Consider the following 18,505-nt stretch of genomic DNA (forward strand, 5'->3'; position numbering starts at 1 on the left):
TGTATTATCCTCCTTATAGATGGCTCCTCTGTGTATTATCCATTATAGATGGCTCCTCTGTGTATTATCCTCCTTATAGATGGCTCCTCTGTGTATTATCCTTATAGATGGCTCCTCTGTGTATTATCCCCATTATAGATGGCTCCTCTGTGTATTATCCCTCTTATAGATGGCTCCTCTTTGTATTATCCCCCTTATAGATGGCTCCTCTGTGTATTATCCTTATAGATGGCTCCTCTGTGTATTATCCTCCTTATAGATGGCTCCTCTGTGTATTATCCCCCTTATAGATGACTCCTCTGTGTATTATCCTTATAGATGGCTCCTCTGTGTATTATCCCCCTTATAGATGGCTCCTCTGTGTATTATCCCCCTTATAGATGGCTCATCTGTGTATTATCCCCCTTATAGATGGCTCCTCTGTGTATTATCCTTATAGATGGCTCCTCTGTGTATTATCCTTATAGATGGCTACTCTGTGTATTATCCTCCTTATAGATGGCTCCTCTGTGTATTATCCTTATAGATGGCTCCTCTGTGTATTATCCCCCTTATAGATGGCTCCTCTGTGTATTATCCTTATAGATGGCTCCTCTGTGTATTATCCTCCTTATAGATGACTCCTCTGTGTATTATCCCCCTTATAGATGGCTCCTCTGTGTATTATCCTCCTTATAGATGGCTCCTCTGTGTATTATCCTTATAGATGGCTCCTCTGTGTATTATCCCCCTTATAGATGGCTCCTCTGTGTATTATCCCCCTTATAGATGGCTCCTCTGTGTATTATCCTTATAGATGGCTCCTCTGTGTATTATCCTTATAGATGGCTCCTCTGTGTATTATTCCCCTTATAGATGGCTCCTCTGTGTATTATCCCCCTTATAGATGGCTCCTCTGTGTATTATCCTTATAGATGGCCCCTCTGTGTATTATCCCCCTTATAGATGGCTCCTCTGTGTATTATCCCCCTTATAGATGGCTCCTCTGTGTATTATCCCCCTTATAGATGGCTCCTCTGTGTATTATCCTTATAGATGGCTCCTCTGTGTATTATCCCCCTTATAGATGGCTCCTCTGTGTATTATCCTTATACATGGCTCCTCTGTGCATTATCCCCCTTATAGATAACTCCTCTGTGTATTATCCCCCTTATAGATGGCTCCTCTGTGTATTATCCCCCTTATAGATGGCTCCTCTGTGTATTATCCTCCTTATAGATGGCTCCTCTGTGTATTATCCTTATAGATGGCTCCTCTGTGTATTATCCCCCTTATAGATGGCTCCTCTGTGTATTATCCCCCTTATAGATGGCTCCTCTGTGTATTATCCTTATAGATGGCTCCTCTGTGTATTATCCCCCTTATACATGGCTCCTCTGTGTATTATCCTCCTTATAGATGGCTCCTCTGTGTATTATCCTCCTTATAGATGGCTCCTCTGTGTATTATCCTTATAGATGGCTCCTCTGTGTATTATCCCCCTTATAGATGGCTCCTCTGTGTATTATCCTTATAGATGGCTCCTCTGTGTATTATCCTTATAGATGGCTCCTCTGTGTATTATCCCCCTTATAGATGGCTCCTCTGTGTATTATCCTCCTTATAGATGGCTCCTCTGTGTATTATCCCCCTTATAGATGGCTCCTCTGTGTATTATCCCCCTTATAGATGGCTCCTCTGTGTATTATCCCTCTTATAGATGGCTCCTCTGTGTATTATCCTTATAGATGGCTCCTCTGTGTATTATCCCCCTTATAGATGGCTCCTCTGTGTATTATCCTTATAGATGGCTCCTCTGTGTATTATCCCCCTTATAGATGGCTCCTCTGTGTATTATCCTTATAGATGGCTCCTCTGTGTATTATCCTCCTTATAGATGGCTCCTCTGTGTATTATCCTTATAGATGGCTCCTCTGTGTATTATCCATTATAGATGGCTCCTCTGTGTATTATCCTCCTTATAGATGGCTCCTCTGTGTATTATCCTTATAGATGGCTCCTCTGTGTATTATCCTTATAGATGGCTCCTCTGTGTATTATCCCTCTTATAGATGGCTCCTCTTTGTATTATCCCCCTTATAGATGGCTCCTCTGTGTATTATCCTTATAGATGGCTCCTCTGTGTATTATCCTCCTTATAGATGGCTCCTCTGTGTATTATCCCCCTTATAGATGGCTCCTCTGTGTATTATCCTTATAGATGGCTCCTCTGTGTATTATCCCCCTTATAGATGGCTCCTCTGTGTATTATCCCCCTTATAGATGGCTCCTCTGTGTATTATCCTTATAGATGGCTCCTCTGTGTATTATCCTTATAGATGGCTCCTCTGTGTATTATCCTCCTTATAGATGGCTCCTCTGTGTATTATCCTTATAGATGGCTCCTCTGTGTATTATCCCCCTTATAGATGGCTCCTCTGTGTATTATCCTTATAGATGGCTCCTCTGTGTATTATCCTCCTTATAGATGGCTCCTCTGTGTATTATCCTCCTTATAGATGGCTCCTCTGTGTATTATCCCCCTTATAGATGGCTCCTCTGTGTATTATCCTCCTTATAGATGGCTCCTCTGTGTATTATCCCCCTTATAGATGGCTCCTCTGTGTATTATCCCTCTTATAGATGGCTCCTCTGTGTATTATCCTTATAGATGGCTCCTCTGTGTATTATCCCCCTTATAGATGGCTCCTCTGTGTATTATCCTTATAGATGGCTCCTCTGTGTATTATCCCCCTTATAGATGGCTCCTCTGTGTATTATCCTTATAGATGGCTCCTCTGTGTATTATCCTCCTTATAGATGGCTCCTCTGTGTATTATCCATTATAGATGGCTCCTCTGTGTATTATCCTCCTTATAGATGGCTCCTCTGTGTATTATCCTTATAGATGGCTCCTCTGTGTATTATCCCTCTTATAGATGGCTCCTCTTTGTATTATCCCCCTTATAGATGGCTCCTCTGTGTATTATCCTTATAGATGGCTCCTCTGTGTATTATCCTCCTTATAGATGGCTCCTCTGTGTATTATCCCCCTTATAGATGGCTCCTCTGTGTATTATCCTCCTTATAGATGGCTCCTCTGTGTATTATCCCCCTTATAGATGGCTCCTCTGTGTATTATCCCCCTTATAGATGGCTCCTCTGTGTATTATCCTTATAGATGGCTCCTCTGTGTATTATCCTTATAGATGGCTCCTCTGTGTATTATCCTCCTTATAGATGGCTCCTCTGTGTATTATCCTTATAGATGGCTCCTCTGTGTATTATCCCCCTTATAGATGGCTCCTCTGTGTATTATCCTTATAGATGGCTCCTCTGTGTATTATCCCCCTTATAGATGGCTCCTCTGTGTATTATCCCCCTTATAGATGGCTCCTCTGTGTATTATCCCCCTTATAGATGGCTCCTCTGTGTATTATCCTTATAGATGGCTCCTCTGTGTATTATCCCCCTTATAGATGGCTCCTCTGTGTATTATCCTCCTTATAGATGGCTCCTCTGTGTATTATCCTTATAGATGGCTCCTCTGTGTATTATCCCCCTTATAGATGGCTCCTCTGTGTATTATCCCCCTTATAGATGGCTCCTCTGTGTATTATCCTTATAGATGGCTCCTCTGTGTATTATCCTTATAGATGGCTCCTCTGTGTATTATCCCCCTTATAGATGGCTCCTCTGTGTATTATCCCCCTTATAGATGGCTCCTCTGTGTATTATCCCCCTTATAGATGGCTCCTCTGTGTATTATCCTCCTTATAGATGGCTCCTCTGTGTATTATCCTTATAGATGGCTCCTCTGTGTATTATCCCCCTTATAGATGGCTCCTCTGTGTATTATCCCCCTTATAGATGGCTCCTCTGTGTATTATCCTTATAGATGGCTCCTCTGTGTATTATCCCCCTTATACATGGCTCCTCTGTGTATTATCCTCCTTATAGATGGCTCCTCTGTGTATTATCCTCCTTATAGATGGCTCCTCTGTGTATTATCCTTATAGATGGCTCCTCTGTGTATTATCCCCCTTATAGATGGCTCCTCTGTGTATTATCCTTATAGATGGCTCCTCTGTGTATTATCCTTATAGATGGCTCCTCTGTGTATTATCCCCCTTATAGATGGCTCCTCTGTGTATTATCCTCCTTATAGATGGCTCCTCTGTGTATTATCCCCCTTATAGATGGCTCCTCTGTGTATTATCCCTCTTATAGATGGCTCCTCTGTGTATTATCCTTATAGATGGCTCCTCTGTGTATTATCCCCCTTATAGATGGCTCCTCTGTGTATTATCCTTATAGATGGCTCCTCTGTGTATTATCCCCCTTATAGATGGCTCCTCTGTGTATTATCCTTATAGATGGCTCCTCTGTGTATTATCCTCCTTATAGATGGCTCCTCTGTGTATTATCCATTATAGATGGCTCCTCTGTGTATTATCCTCCTTATAGATGGCTCCTCTGTGTATTATCCTTATAGATGGCTCCTCTGTGTATTATCCTTATAGATGGCTCCTCTGTGTATTATCCCTCTTATAGATGGCTCCTCTTTGTATTATCCCCCTTATAGATGGCTCCTCTGTGTATTATCCTTATAGATGGCTCCTCTGTGTATTATCCTCCTTATAGATGGCTCCTCTGTGTATTATCCCCCTTATAGATGGCTCCTCTGTGTATTATCCTTATAGATGGCTCCTCTGTGTATTATCCCCCTTATAGATGGCTCCTCTGTGTATTATCCCCCTTATAGATGGCTCCTCTGTGTATTATCCACCTTATAGATGGCTCCTCTGTGTATTATCCTTATAGATGCCCCCTCTTTGTATTATCCTCCTTATAGATGGCTCCTCTGTGTATTACCCTTATAGATGGCTCCTCTGTGTATTATCCCCCTTATAGATGGCTCCTCTGTGTATTATCCTCCTTATAGATGGCTCCTCTGTGTATTATCCTTATAGATGGCTCCTCTGTGTATTATCCTTATAGATGGCTCCTCTGTGTATTATCCTCCTTATAGATGGCTCCTCTGTGTATTATCCTTATAGATGGCTCCTCTGTGTATTATCCCCCTTATAGATGGCTCCTCTGTGTATTATCCTTATAGATGGCTCCTCTGTGTATTATCCTCCTTATAGATGGCTCCTCTGTGTATTATCCTCCTTATAGATGACTCCTCTGTGTATTATCCCCCTTATAGATGGCTCCTCTGTGTATTATCCTCCTTATAGATGGCTCCTCTGTGTATTATCCTTATAGATGGCTCCTCTGTGTATTATCCCCCTTATAGATGGCTCCTCTGTGTATTATCCCCCTTATAGATGGCTCCTCTGTGTATTATCCTTATAGATGGCTCCTCTGTGTATTATCCCCCTTATAGATGGCTCCTCTGTGTATTATCCCCCTTATAGATGGCTCCTCTGTGTATTATCCTTATAGATGGCTCCTCTGTGTATTATCCTTATAGATGGCTCCTCTGTGTATTATCCCCCTTATAGATGGCTCCTCTGTGTATTATCCTTATAGATGGCTCCTCTGTGTATTATCCTTATAGATGGCTCCTCTGTGTATTATCCTTATAGATGGCTCCTCTGTGTATTATCCTTATAGATGGCTCCTCTGTGTATTATCCTCCTTATAGATGGCTCCTCTGTGTATTATCCTTATAGATGGCTCCTCTGTGTATTATCCCCCTTATAGATGGCTCCTCTGTGTATTATCCCCCTTATAGATGGCTCCTCTGTGTATTATCCTTATAGATGGCTCCTCTGTGTATTATCCTTATAGATGGCTCCTCTGTGTATTATCCCCCTTATAGATGGCTCCTCTGTGTATTATCCTTATAGATGGCTCCTCTGTGTATTATCCTTATAGATGGCTCCTCTGTGTATTATCCTCCTTATAGATGGCTCCTCTGTGTATTATCCTTATAGATGGCTCCTCTGTGTATTATCCCCCTTATAGATGGCTCCTCTGTGTATTATCCTCCTTATAGATGGCTCCTCTGTGTATTATCCCCTTTATAGCTGGCTCCTCTGTGTATTATCCTTATAGATGGCTCCTCTGTGTATTATCCTTATAGATGGCTCCTCTGTGTATTACCCTTATAGATGGCTCCTCTGTGTATTATCCTTATAGATGGCTCCTCTGTGTATTATCCCCCTTATAGATGGCTCCTCTGTGTATTATCCTTATAGATGGCTCCTCTGTGTATTATCCTTATAGATGGCTCCTCTGTGTATTATCCTCCTTATAGATGGCTCCTCTGTGTATTATCCCCCTTATAGATGGCTCCTCTGTGTATTATCCTCCTTATAGATGGCTCCTCTGTGTATTACCCTTATAGATGGCTCCTCTGTGTATTATCCTTATAGATGGCTCCTCTGTGTATTATCCCCCTTATAGATGGCTCCTCTGTGTATTATCCTTATAGATGGCTCCTCTGTGTATTATCCTTATAGATGGCTCCTCTGTGTATTATCCCCCTTATAGATGGCTCCTCTGTGTATTATCCCCCTTATAGATGGCTCCTCTGTGTATTATCCCCCTTATAGATGGCTCCTCTGTGTATTATCCCCCTTATAGATGGCTCCTCTGTGTATTATCCCCCTTATAGATGGCTCCTCTGTGTATTTTCCTTATAGATGGCTCCTCTGTGTATTATCCTTATAGATGGCTCCTCTGTGTATTATCCCCCTTATAGATGGCTCCTCTGTGTATTATCCCCCTTATAGATGGCTCCTCTGTGTATTATCCTCCTTATAGATGGCTCCTCTGTGTATTATCCCTCTTATAGATGGCTCCTCTGTGTATTATCCTTATAGATGGCCCCTCTGTGTATTATCCCCCTTATAGATGGCTCCTCTGTGTATTATCCTCCTTATAGATGGCTCCTCTGTGTATTATCCTCCTTATAGATGGCTCCTCTGTGTACTATCCTCCTTATAGATGGCTCCTCTGTGTATTATCCTCCTTATAGATGGCTCCCCTGTGTATTATCCTTATAGATGGCTCCTCTGTGTATTATCCTCCTTATAGATGGCTCCTCTGTGTATTATCCATATAGATGGCTCCTCTGTGTATTATCCTTATAGATGGCTCCTCTGTGTATTATCCCCCTTATAGATGGCTCCTCTGTGTATTATCCTTATAGATGGCTCCTCTGTGTATTATCCTTATAGATGGCTCCTCTGTGTATTATCCCCCTTATAGATGGCTCCTCTGTGTATTATCCTTATAGATGGCTCCTCTGTGTATTATCCCCCTTATAGATGGCTCCTCTGTGTATTATCCTCCTTATAGATGGCTCCTCTGTGTATTATCCCCCTTATAGATGGCTCCTCTGTGTATTATCCCCCTTATAGATGGCTCCTCTGTGTATTATCCCCCTTATAGATGGCTCCTCTGTGTATTATCCTTATAGATGGCTCCTCTGTGTATTATCCTTATAGATGGCTCCTCTGTGTATTATCCCTCTTATAGATGGCTCCTCTGTGTATTATCCTCCTTATAGATGGCTCCTCTGTGTATTATCCCCCTTATAGATGGCTCCTCTGTGTATTATCCTCCTTATAGATGGCTCCTCTGTGTATTATCCCCCTTATAGATGGCTCCTCTGTGTATTATCCCCCTTATAGATGGCTCCTCTGTGTATTATCCCCCTTATAGATGGCTCCTCTGTGTATTATCCTTATAGATGGCTCCTATGTGTATTATCCCCCTTATAGATGGCTCCTCTGTGTATTATCCTTATAGATGGCTCCTCTGTGTATTATCCTTATAGATGGCTCCTCTGTGTATTATCCCCCTTATAGATGGCTCCTCTGTGTATTATCCTTATAGATGGCTCCTCTGTGTATTATCCTTATAGATGGCTCCTCTGTGTATTATCCTTATAGATGGCTCCTCTGTGTATTATCCTTATAGATGGCTCCTCTGTGTATTATCCTTATAGATGGCTCCTCTGTGTATTATCCTTATAGATGCCCCCTCTGTGTAGCTCCCTTATAGATGGCTCCTCTGTGTATTATCCTTATAGATGGCTCCTCTGTGTATTATCCTCCTTATAGATGGCTCCTCTGTGTACTATCCTCCTTATAGATGGCTCCTCTGTGTATTATCCTTATAGATGGCTCCTCTGTGTATTATCCCCCTTATAGATGGCTCCTCTGTGTATTATCCCCCTTATAGATGGCTCCTCTGTGTATTATCCTCCTTATAGATGGCTCCTCTGTGTATTATCCCCTTATAGATGGCTCCTCTGTGTATTATCCTTATAGATGGCTCCTCTGTGTATTATCCTTATAGATGGCTCCTCTGTGTATTATCCTTATAGATGGCTCCTCTGTGTATTATCCTCCTTATAGATGGCTCCTCTGTGTATTATCCTTATAGACGGTTCCTCTGTGTATTATCCTTATAGATGGCTCCTCTGTGTATTATCCCCCTTATAGATGGCTCCTCTGTGTATTATCCTTATAGATGGCTCCTCTGTGTATTATCCCCCTTATAGATGGCTCCTCTGTGTATTATCCTTATAGATGGCTCCTCTGTGTATTATCCCCCTTATAGATGGCTCCTCTGTGTATTATCCTTATAGATGGCTCCTCTGTGTATTATCCCCCTTATAGATGGCTCCTCTGTGTATTATCCTTATAGATGGCTCCTCTGTGTATTATCCTCCTTATAGATGGCTCCTCTGTGTATTATCCTTATAGATGGCTCCTCTGTGTATTATCCTTATAGATGGCTCCTCTGTGTATTATCCCTCTTATAGATGGCTCCTCTGTGTATTATCCCCCTTATAGATGGCTCCTCTGTGTATTATCCCCCTTATAGATGGCTCCTCTGTGTATTATCCTCCTTATAGATGGCTCCTCTGTGTATTATCCTCCTTATAGATGGCTCCTCTGTGTATTATCCCCCTTATAGATGGCTCCTCTGTGTATTATCCTTATAGATGGCTCCTCTGTGTATTATCCCCCTTATAGATGGCTCCTCTGTGTATTATCCTTATAGATGGCTCCTCTGTGTATTATCCCTCTTATAGATGGCTCCTCTGTGTATTATCCCCCTTATAGATGGCTCCTCTGTGTATTATCCCCCTTATAGATGGCTCCTCTGTGTATTATCCTTATAGATGGCTCCTCTGTGTATTATCCTTATAGATGGCTCCTCTGTGTATTATCCCTCTTATAGATGGCTCCTCTGTGTATTATCCCCCTTATAGATGGCTCCTCTGTGTATTATCCTTATAGATGGCTCCTCTGTGTATTATCCTTATAGATGGCTCCTCTGTGTATTATCCTTATAGATGGCTCCTCTGTGTATTATCCTCCTTATAGATGGCTCCTCTGTGTATTATCCTTATAGATGGCTCCTCTGTGTATTATCCTCCTTATAGATGGCTCCTCTGTGTATTATCCTTATAGATGGCTCCTCTGTGTATTATCCTCCTTATAGATGGCTCCTCTGTGTATTATCCTTATAGATGGCTCCTCTGTGTATTATCCCCCTTATAGATGGCTCCTCTGTGTATTATCCCCCTTATAGATGGCTCCTCTGTGTATTATCCTTATAGATGGCTCCTCTGTGTATTATCCTTATAGATGGCTCCTCTGTGTATTATCCTCCTTATAGATGGCTCCTCTGTGTATTATCCTTATAGATGGCTCCTCTGTGTATTATCCCCCTTATAGATGGCTCCTCTGTGTATTATCCTTATAGATGGCTCCTCTGTGTATTATCCTCCTTATAGATGGCTCCTCTGTGTATTATCCTCCTTATAGATGACTCCTCTGTGTATTATCCCCCTTATAGATGGCTCCTCTGTGTATTATCCTTATAGATGGCTCCTCTGTGTATTATCCTTATAGATGGCTCCTCTGTGTATTATCCCCCTTATAGATGGCTCCTCTGTGTATTATCCCCCTTATAGATGGCTCCTCTGTGTATTATCCTTATAGATGGCCCCTCTGTGTATTATCCCCCTTATAGATGGCTCCTCTGTGTATTATCCCCCTTATAGATGGCTCCTCTGTGTATTATCCCCCTTATAGATGGCCCCTCTGTGTATTATCCCCCTTATAGATGGCTCCTCTGTGTATTATCCCCCTTATAGATGGCTCCTCTGTGTATTATCCTTATAGATGGCTCCTCTGTGTATTATCCCCCTTATAGATGGCTCCTCTGTGTATTATCCTTATACATGGCTCCTCTGTGTATTATCCCCCTTATAGATGGCTCCTCTGTGTATTACCCTTATAGATGGCTCCTCTGTGTATTATCCCCCTTATAGATGGCTCCTCTGTGTATTATCCTCCTTATAGATGGCTCCTCTGTGTATTATCCTTATAGATGGCTCCTCTGTGTATTATCCCCCTTATAGATGGCTCCTCTGTGTATTATCCCCCTTATAGATGGCTCCTCTGTGTATTATCCTTATAGATGGCTCCTCTGTGTATTATCCCCCTTATACATGGCTCCTCTGTGTATTATCCTCCTTATAGATGGCTCCTCTGTGTATTATCCTCCTTATAGATGGCTCCTCTGTGTATTATCCTTATAGATGGCTCCTCTGTGTATTATCCCCCTTATAGATGGCTCCTCTGTGTATTATCCTTATAGATGGCTCCTCTGTGTATTATCCTTATAGATGGCTCCTCTGTGTATTATCCCCCTTATAGATGGCTCCTCTGTGTATTATCCTCCTTATAGATGGCTCCTCTGTGTATTATCCCCCTTATAGATGGCTCCTCTGTGTATTATCCCTCTTATAGATGGCTCCTCTGTGTATTATCCTTATAGATGGCTCCTCTGTGTATTATCCCCCTTATAGATGGCTCCTCTGTGTATTATCCTCCTTATAGATGGCTCCTCTGTGTATTATCCCCCTTATAGATGGCTCCTCTGTGTATTACCCTTATAGATGGCTCCTCTGTGTATTATCCCCCTTATAGATGGCTCCTCTGTGTATTATCCATTATAGATGGCTCCTCTGTGTATTATCCTCCTTATAGATGGCTCCTCTGTGTATTATCCTCCTTATAGATGGCTCCTCTGTGTATTACCCCCCTTATAGATGGCTCCTCTGTGTATTATCCCCCTTATAGATGGCTCCTCTGTGTATTATCCTTATAGATGGCTCCTCTGTGTATTATCCCCCTTATAGATGGCTCCTCTGTGTATTATCCTCCTTATAGATGGCTCCTCTGTGTATTACCCCCCTTATAGATGGCTCCTCTGTGTATTATTCCCCTTATAGATGGCTCCTCTGTGTATTATCCCCCTTATAGATGGCTCCTCTGTGTATTATCCTCCTCATAGATGGCTCCTCTGTGTATTATCCTTATAGATGGCTCCTCTGTGTATTATCCTTATAGATGGCTCCTCTGTGTATTATCCCTCTTATAGATGGCTCCTCTTTGTATTATCCCCCTTATAGATGGCTCCTCTGTGTATTATCCTTATAGATGGCTCCTCTGTGTATTATCCTCCTTATAGATGGCTCCTCTGTGTATTATCCCCCTTATAGATGGCTCCTCTGTGTATTATCCTTATAGATGGCTCCTCTGTGTATTATCCCCCTTATAGATGGCTCCTCTGTGTATTATCCCCCTTATAGATGGCTCCTCTGTGTATTATCCTTATAGATGGCTCCTCTGTGTATTATTCTCCTTATAGATGGCTCCTCTGTGTATTATCCTCCTTATAGATGGCTCCTCTGTGTATTATCCCCCTTATAGATGGCTCCTCTGTGTATTATCCCCCTTATAGATGGCTCCTCTGTGTATTATCCTCCTTATAGATGGCTCCTCTGTGTATTATCCCCCTTATAGATGGCTCCTCTGTGTATTATCCTTATAGATGGCTCCTCTGTGTATTATCCTTATAGATGGCTCCTCTGTGTATTATCCTTATAGATGGCTCCTCTGTGTATTATCCTCCTTATAGATGGCTCCTCTGTGTATTATCCTTATAGATGGCTCCTCTGTGTATTATCCCCCTTATAGATGGCTCCTCTGTGTATTATCCTTATAGATGGCTCCTCTGTGTATTATCCCCCTTATAGATGGCTCCTCTGTGTATTATCCCCCTTATAGATGGCTCCTCTGTGTATTATCCTTATAGATGGCTCCTCTGTGTATTATTCTCCTTATAGATGGCTCCTCTGTGTATTATCCTCCTTATAGATGGCTCCTCTGTGTATTATCCCCCTTATAGATGGCTCCTCTGTGTATTATCCCCCTTATAGATGGCTCCTCTGTGTATTATCCTCCTTATAGATGGCTCCTCTGTGTATTATCCCCCTTATAGATGGCTCCTCTGTGTATTATCCTTATAGATGGCTCCTCTGTGTATTATCCTTATAGATGGCTCCTCTGTGTATTATCCTTATAGATGGCTCCTCTGTGTATTATCCTCCTTATAGATGGCTCCTCTGTGTATTATCCTTATAGATGGCTCCTCTGTGTATTATCCCTCTTATAGATGGCTCCTCTGTGTATTATCCTCCTTATAGATGGCTCCTCTGTGTATTATCCTCCTTATAGATGGCTCCTCTGTGTATTACCCTTATAGATGGCTCCTCTGTGTATTATCCTTATAGATGGCTCCTCTGTGTATTATCCCCCTTATAGATGGCTCCTCTGTGTATTATCCTTATAGATGGCTCCTCTGTGTATTATCCCCCTTATAGATGGCTCCTCTGTGTATTATCCTTATAGATGGCTCCTCTGTGTATTATCCTCCTTATAGATGGCTCCTCTGTGTATTATCCTCCTTATAGATGGCTCCTCTGTGTACTATCCTCCTTATAGATGGCTCCTCTGTGTACTATCCTCCTTATAGATGGCTCCCCTGTGTATTATCCTTATAGATGGCTCCTCTGTGTATTATCCTCCTTATAGATGGCTCCTCTGTGTATTATCCATATAGATGGCTCCTCTGTGTATTATCCTTATAGATGGCTCCTCTGTGTATTATCCCCCTTATAGATGGCTCCTCTGTGTATTATCCTCCTTATAGATGGCTCCTCTGTGTATTATCCTCCTTATAGATGGCTCCTCTGTGTATTATCCTTATAGATGGCTCCTCTGTGTATTATCCTTATAGATGTCTCCTCTGTGTATTATCCCCCTTATAGATGGCTCCTCTGTGTATTATCCTCCTTATAGATTTCTCCTCTGTGTATTATCCCCCTTATAGATGGCTCCTCTGTGTATTATCCCCCTTATAGATGGCTCCTCTGTGTATTATCCTTATAGATGGCTCCTCTGTGTATTATCCTTATAGATGGCTCCTCTGTGTATTATCCTCCTTATAGATGGCTCCTCTGTGTATTATCCTCCTTATAGATTTCTCCTCTGTGTATTATCCCCCTTATAGATGGCTCCTCTGTGTATTATCCTTATAGATGGCTCCTCTGTGTATTATCCCCCTTATAGATGGCTCCTCTGTGTATTATCCCCCTTATAGATGGCTCCTCTGTGTATTATCCTCCTTATAGATGGCTCCTCTGTGTATTATCCTCCTTATAGATGGCTCCTCTGTGTATTATCCTTATAGATGGCTCCTCTGTGTATTATCCTTATAGATGTCTCCTCTGTGTATTATCCCCCTTATAGATGGCTCCTCTGTGTATTATCCTCCTTATAGATTTCTCCTCTGTGTATTATCCCCCTTATAGATGGCTCCTCTGTGTATTATCCCCCTTATAGATGGCTCCTCTGTGTATTATCCTTATAGATGGCTCCTCTGTGTATTATCCTTATAGATGGCTCCTCTGTGTATTATCCTCCTTATAGATGGCTCCTCTGTGTATTATCCTCCTTATAGATTTCTCCTCTGTGTATTATCCCCCTTATAGATGGCTCCTCTGTGTATTATCCTTATAGATGGCTCCTCTGTGTATTATCCTTATAGATGGCTCCTCTGTGTATTATCCTTATAGATGGCTCCTCTGTGTATTATCCTCCTTATAGATGGCTCCTCTGTGTATTATCCCCCTTATAGATGGCTCCTCTGTGTATTATCCTTATAGATGGCTCCTCTGTGTATTATCCCCCTTATAGATGGCTCCTCTGTGTATTATCCTTATAGATGGCTCCTCTGTGTATTATCCCCCTTATAGATGGCTCCTCTGTGTATTATCCTTATAGATGGCTCCTCTGTGTATTATCCTTATAGATGGCTCCTCTGTGTATTATCCTCCTTATAGATGGCTCCTCTGTGTATTATCCTTATAGATGGCTCCTCTGTGTATTATCCCCCTTATAGATGGCTCCTCTGTGTATTATCCTCCTTATAGATGGCTCCTCTGTGTATTATCCTCCTTATAGATGGCTCCTCTGTGTATTATCCTCCTTATAGATGGCTCCTCTGTGTATTATCCCCCTTATAGATGGCTCCTCTGTGTATTATCCTTATAGATGGCTCCTCTGTGTATTATCCTTATAGATGGCTCCTCTGTGTATTATCCCCCTTATAGATGGCTCCTCTGTGTATTATCCTTATAGATGGCTCCTCTGTGTATTATCCTTATAGATGGCTCCTCTGTGTATTATCCTTATAGATGGCTCCTCTGTGTATTATCCTTATAGATGGCTTCTCTGTGTATTATCCCCCTTATAGATGGCTCCTCTGTGTATTATCCCCCTTATAGATGGCTCCTCTGTGTATTATCCCCCTTATAGATGGCTCCTCTGTGTATTATCCCCCTTATAGATGGCTCCTCTGTGTATTATCCTCCTTATAGATGGCTCCTCTGTGTATTATCCCCCTTATAGATGGCTCCTCTGTGTATTATCCTTATAGATGGCTCCTCTGTGTATTATCCCCCTTATAGATGGCTCCTCTGTGTATTATCCTCCTTATAGATGGCTCCTCTGTGTATTATCCCCCTTATAGATGGCTCCTCTGTGTATTATCCTCCTTATAGATGGCTCCTCTGTGTATTATCCTTATAGATGGCTCCTCTGTGTATTATCCTTATAGATGGCTCCTCTGTGTATTATCCTTATAGATGGCTCCTCTGTGTATTATCCTCTTTATAGATGGCTCCTCTGTGTATTATCCTTATAGATGGCTCCTCTGTGTATTATCCTCCTTATAGATGGCTCCTCTGTGTATTATCCTTATAGATGGCTCCTCTGTGTATTATCCTTATAGATGGCTCCTCTGTGTATTATCCTTATAGATGGCTCCTCTGTGTATTATCCTCCTTATAGATGGCTCCTCTGTGTATTATCCTTATAGATGGCTCCTCTGTGTATTATCCTTATAGATGGCTCCTCTGTGTATTATCCTCCTTATAGATGGCTCCTCTGTGTATTATCCCCCTTATAGATGGCTCCTCTGTGTATTATCCTCCTTATAGATGGCTCCTCTGTGTATTATCCTTATAGATCACATAATATACTGGAATATAATGGATTACCTTAAACAGCCAGTTGCATTGAAAAATATTTCTGGATCCAATGATGTTTTTGGTCCAGACATCGAATTATCGGAGGAGCCGCTGGTGAAGGGGACGACCACACACTCATTCAGGACGGGGAGAGCGTCTCTAACAAGCTCTTCCTTCAGCTGGTCGGTGGAGGAGAGATTCCAGAGCAGTCCTGTAAGAGAGGGCGTAGAGTATATAGGGGGTAAGAGAGGGCGTAGAGTATATAGGGGGTAAGAGAGGGCGTAGAGTATATAGGGGGTAAGAGAGGGCGTAGAGTATATAGGGGGTAAGAGAGGGCGTAGAGTATATAGGGGGTAAGAGAGGGCGTAGAGTATATAGGGGGTAAGAGAGGGCGTAGAGTATATAGGGGGTAAGAGAGGGCGTAGAGTATATAGGGGGTAAGAGACAGCGTACAGTATATAAGGGGTAAGAGAGGGCGTATATTATATCACCCTCCTGACCTGTAATCTGTTTCTGTATCTCTTGATTCGGAGTCCTCCTCAGGAGACTGACGGCCTCACACACTCCTCCTTGCCGACTCGTCTCCATTTTATTTGCGTTATTCTTGAAGACGAGATTCCTCAAAGCTCCGGCAGCTGCCAGCTGGACGTTCTGATTGGAGCTCTTCATCAGATGGATCAGCTTCTGTATACCGTTATACTGGTGAACCTGGGGGGAAAAGAACACATGACTGACTCCTAGTGGCCAACACTGTGTACTACACTAATAACCCAAGCAGCAGGATACATGGAGGTAATAGTGCCGGGGATGGTGGCGGCATCTCTATGTACTAGGCCGGTATTATAGTGACTGTAGTAGCAGGATACATGGAGGTAATAGTGGCGGGGATGGTGGCGGCATCTCTATGTACTAGGCCGGTATTATAGTGACTGTAGCAGGATACATGGAGGTAATAGTGCCGGGGATGGTGGCGGCATCTCTATGTACTAGGCCGGTATTATAGTGACTGTAGCAGGATACATGGAGGTAATAGTGTCGGGGATGGTGGCGGCATCTCTATGTACTAGGCCGGTATTATAGTGACTGTAGCAGGATACATGGAGGTAATAGTGGCGGGGATGGTGGCGGCATCTCTATGTACTAGGCCGGTATTATAGTGACTGTAGCAGCAGGATACATGGAGGTAATAGTGCCGGGGATGGTGGCGGCATCTCTATGTACTAGGCCGGTATTATAGTGACTGTAGCAGGATACATGGAGGTAATAGTGCCGGGGATGGTGGCGGCATCTCTATGTACTAGGCCGGTATTATAGTGACTGTAGCAGGATACATGGAGGTAATAGTGCCGGGGATGGTGGCGGCATCTCTATGTACTAGGCCGGTATTATAGTGACTGTAGCAGCAGGATACATGGAGGTAATAGTGCCGGGGATGGTGGCGGCATCTCTATGTACTAGGCCGGTATTATAGTGACTGTAGCAGGATACATGGAGGTAATAGTGGCGGGGATGGTGGCGGCATCTCTATGTACTAGGCCGGTATTATAGTGACTGTAGCAGGATACATGGAGGTAATAGTGTCGGGGATGGTGGCGGCATCTCTATGTACTAGGCCGGTATTATAGTGACTGTAGCAGCAGGATACATGGAGGTAATAGTGCCGGGGATGGTGGCGGCATCTCTATGTACTAGGCCGGTATTATAGTGACTGTAGCAGCAGGATACATGGAGGTAATAGTGGCGGGGATGGTGGTGGCATCTCTATGTACTAGGCCGGTATTATAGTGACTGTAGCAGGATACATGGAGGTAATAGTGTCGGGGATGGTGGCGGCATCTCTATGTACTAGGCCGGTATTATAGTGACTGTAGCCGGATACATGGAGGTAATAGTGTCGGGGATGGTGGCGGCATCTCTATGTACTAGGCCGGTATTATAGTGACTGTAGCAGCAGGATACATGGAGGTAATAGTGCCGGGGATGGTGGCGGCATCTCTATGTACTAGGCCGGTATTATAGTGACTGTAGCCGGATACATGGAGGTAATAGTGCCGGGGATGGTGGCGGCATCTCTATGTACTAGGCCGGTATTATAGTGACTGTAGCAGGATACATGGAGGTAATAGTGCCGGGGATGGTGGCGGCATCTCTATGTACTAGGCCGGTGTTATAGTGACTGTAGCAGCAGGATACATGGAGGTAATAGTGCCGGGGATGGTGGTGGCATCTCTATGTACTAGGCCGGTATTATAGTGACTGTAGCAGGATACATGGAGGTAATAGTGCCGGGGATGGTGGCGGCATCTCTATGTACTAGGCCGGTATTATAGTGACTGTAGCAGCAGGATACATGGAGGTAATAGTGTCGGGGATGGTGGCGGCATCTATATGTACTAGGCCGGTATTATAGTGACTGTAGTAGGATACATGGAGGTAATAGTGCCGGGGATGGTGGCGGCATCTCTATGTACTAGGCCGGTATTATAGTGACTGTAGCAGGATACATGGAGGTAATAGTGCCGGGGATGGTGGCGGCATCTCTATGTACTAGGCCGGTATTATAGTGACTGTAGCAGCAGGATACATGGAGGTAATAGTGGCGGGGATGGTGGTGGCATCTCTATGTACTAGGCCGGTATTATAGTGACTGTAGCAGGATACATGGAGGTAATAGTGTCGGGGATGGTGGTGGCATCTCTATGTACTAGGCCGGTATTATAGTGACTGTAGCAGGATACATGGAGGTAATAGTGTCGGGGATGGTGGCGGCATCTCTATGTACTAGGCCGGTATTATAGTGACTGTAGCAGCAGGATACATGGAGGTAATAGTGGCGGGGATGGTGGCGGCATGTCTATGTACTAGGCCGGTATTATAGTGACTGTAGCAGGATACATGGAGGTAATAGTGTCGGGGATGGTGGCGGCATCTCTATGTACTAGGCCGGTATTATAGTGACTGTAGCAGCAGGATACATGGAGGTAATAGTGCGGGGGATGGTGGCGGCATCTCTATGTACTAGGCCGGTATTATAGTGACTGTAGCAGGATACATGGAGGTAATAGTGTCGGGGATGGTGGCGGCATCTCTATGTACTAGGCCGGTATT

The 18,505-nt window shown here is 43.3% G+C and overlaps 1 protein-coding gene across 1 annotated transcript in view; it reads right to left on the reverse strand.

Annotated features, from left to right (window-relative positions):
• Positions 1-18,505, reverse strand: part of PKP1 (plakophilin 1) — a 178,040-nt gene that overhangs the window by 85,239 nt on the left and 74,296 nt on the right. Inside the window, exons 5-6 of the mRNA XM_069945506.1 lie at positions 15,898-16,105; positions 15,428-15,608 (exon numbers count right to left, since the gene is read on the reverse strand). Coding sequence (XP_069801607.1) covers positions 15,428-15,608; positions 15,898-16,105 — 389 coding nt within the window. The remainder of the gene's footprint in view (positions 1-15,427; positions 15,609-15,897; positions 16,106-18,505) is intronic.

Source organism: Dendropsophus ebraccatus, chromosome 11 (genome assembly GCF_027789765.1).
Source record: "Dendropsophus ebraccatus isolate aDenEbr1 chromosome 11, aDenEbr1.pat, whole genome shotgun sequence".
Classification (NCBI taxonomy): Eukaryota; Metazoa; Chordata; class Amphibia; order Anura; family Hylidae; genus Dendropsophus; species Dendropsophus ebraccatus.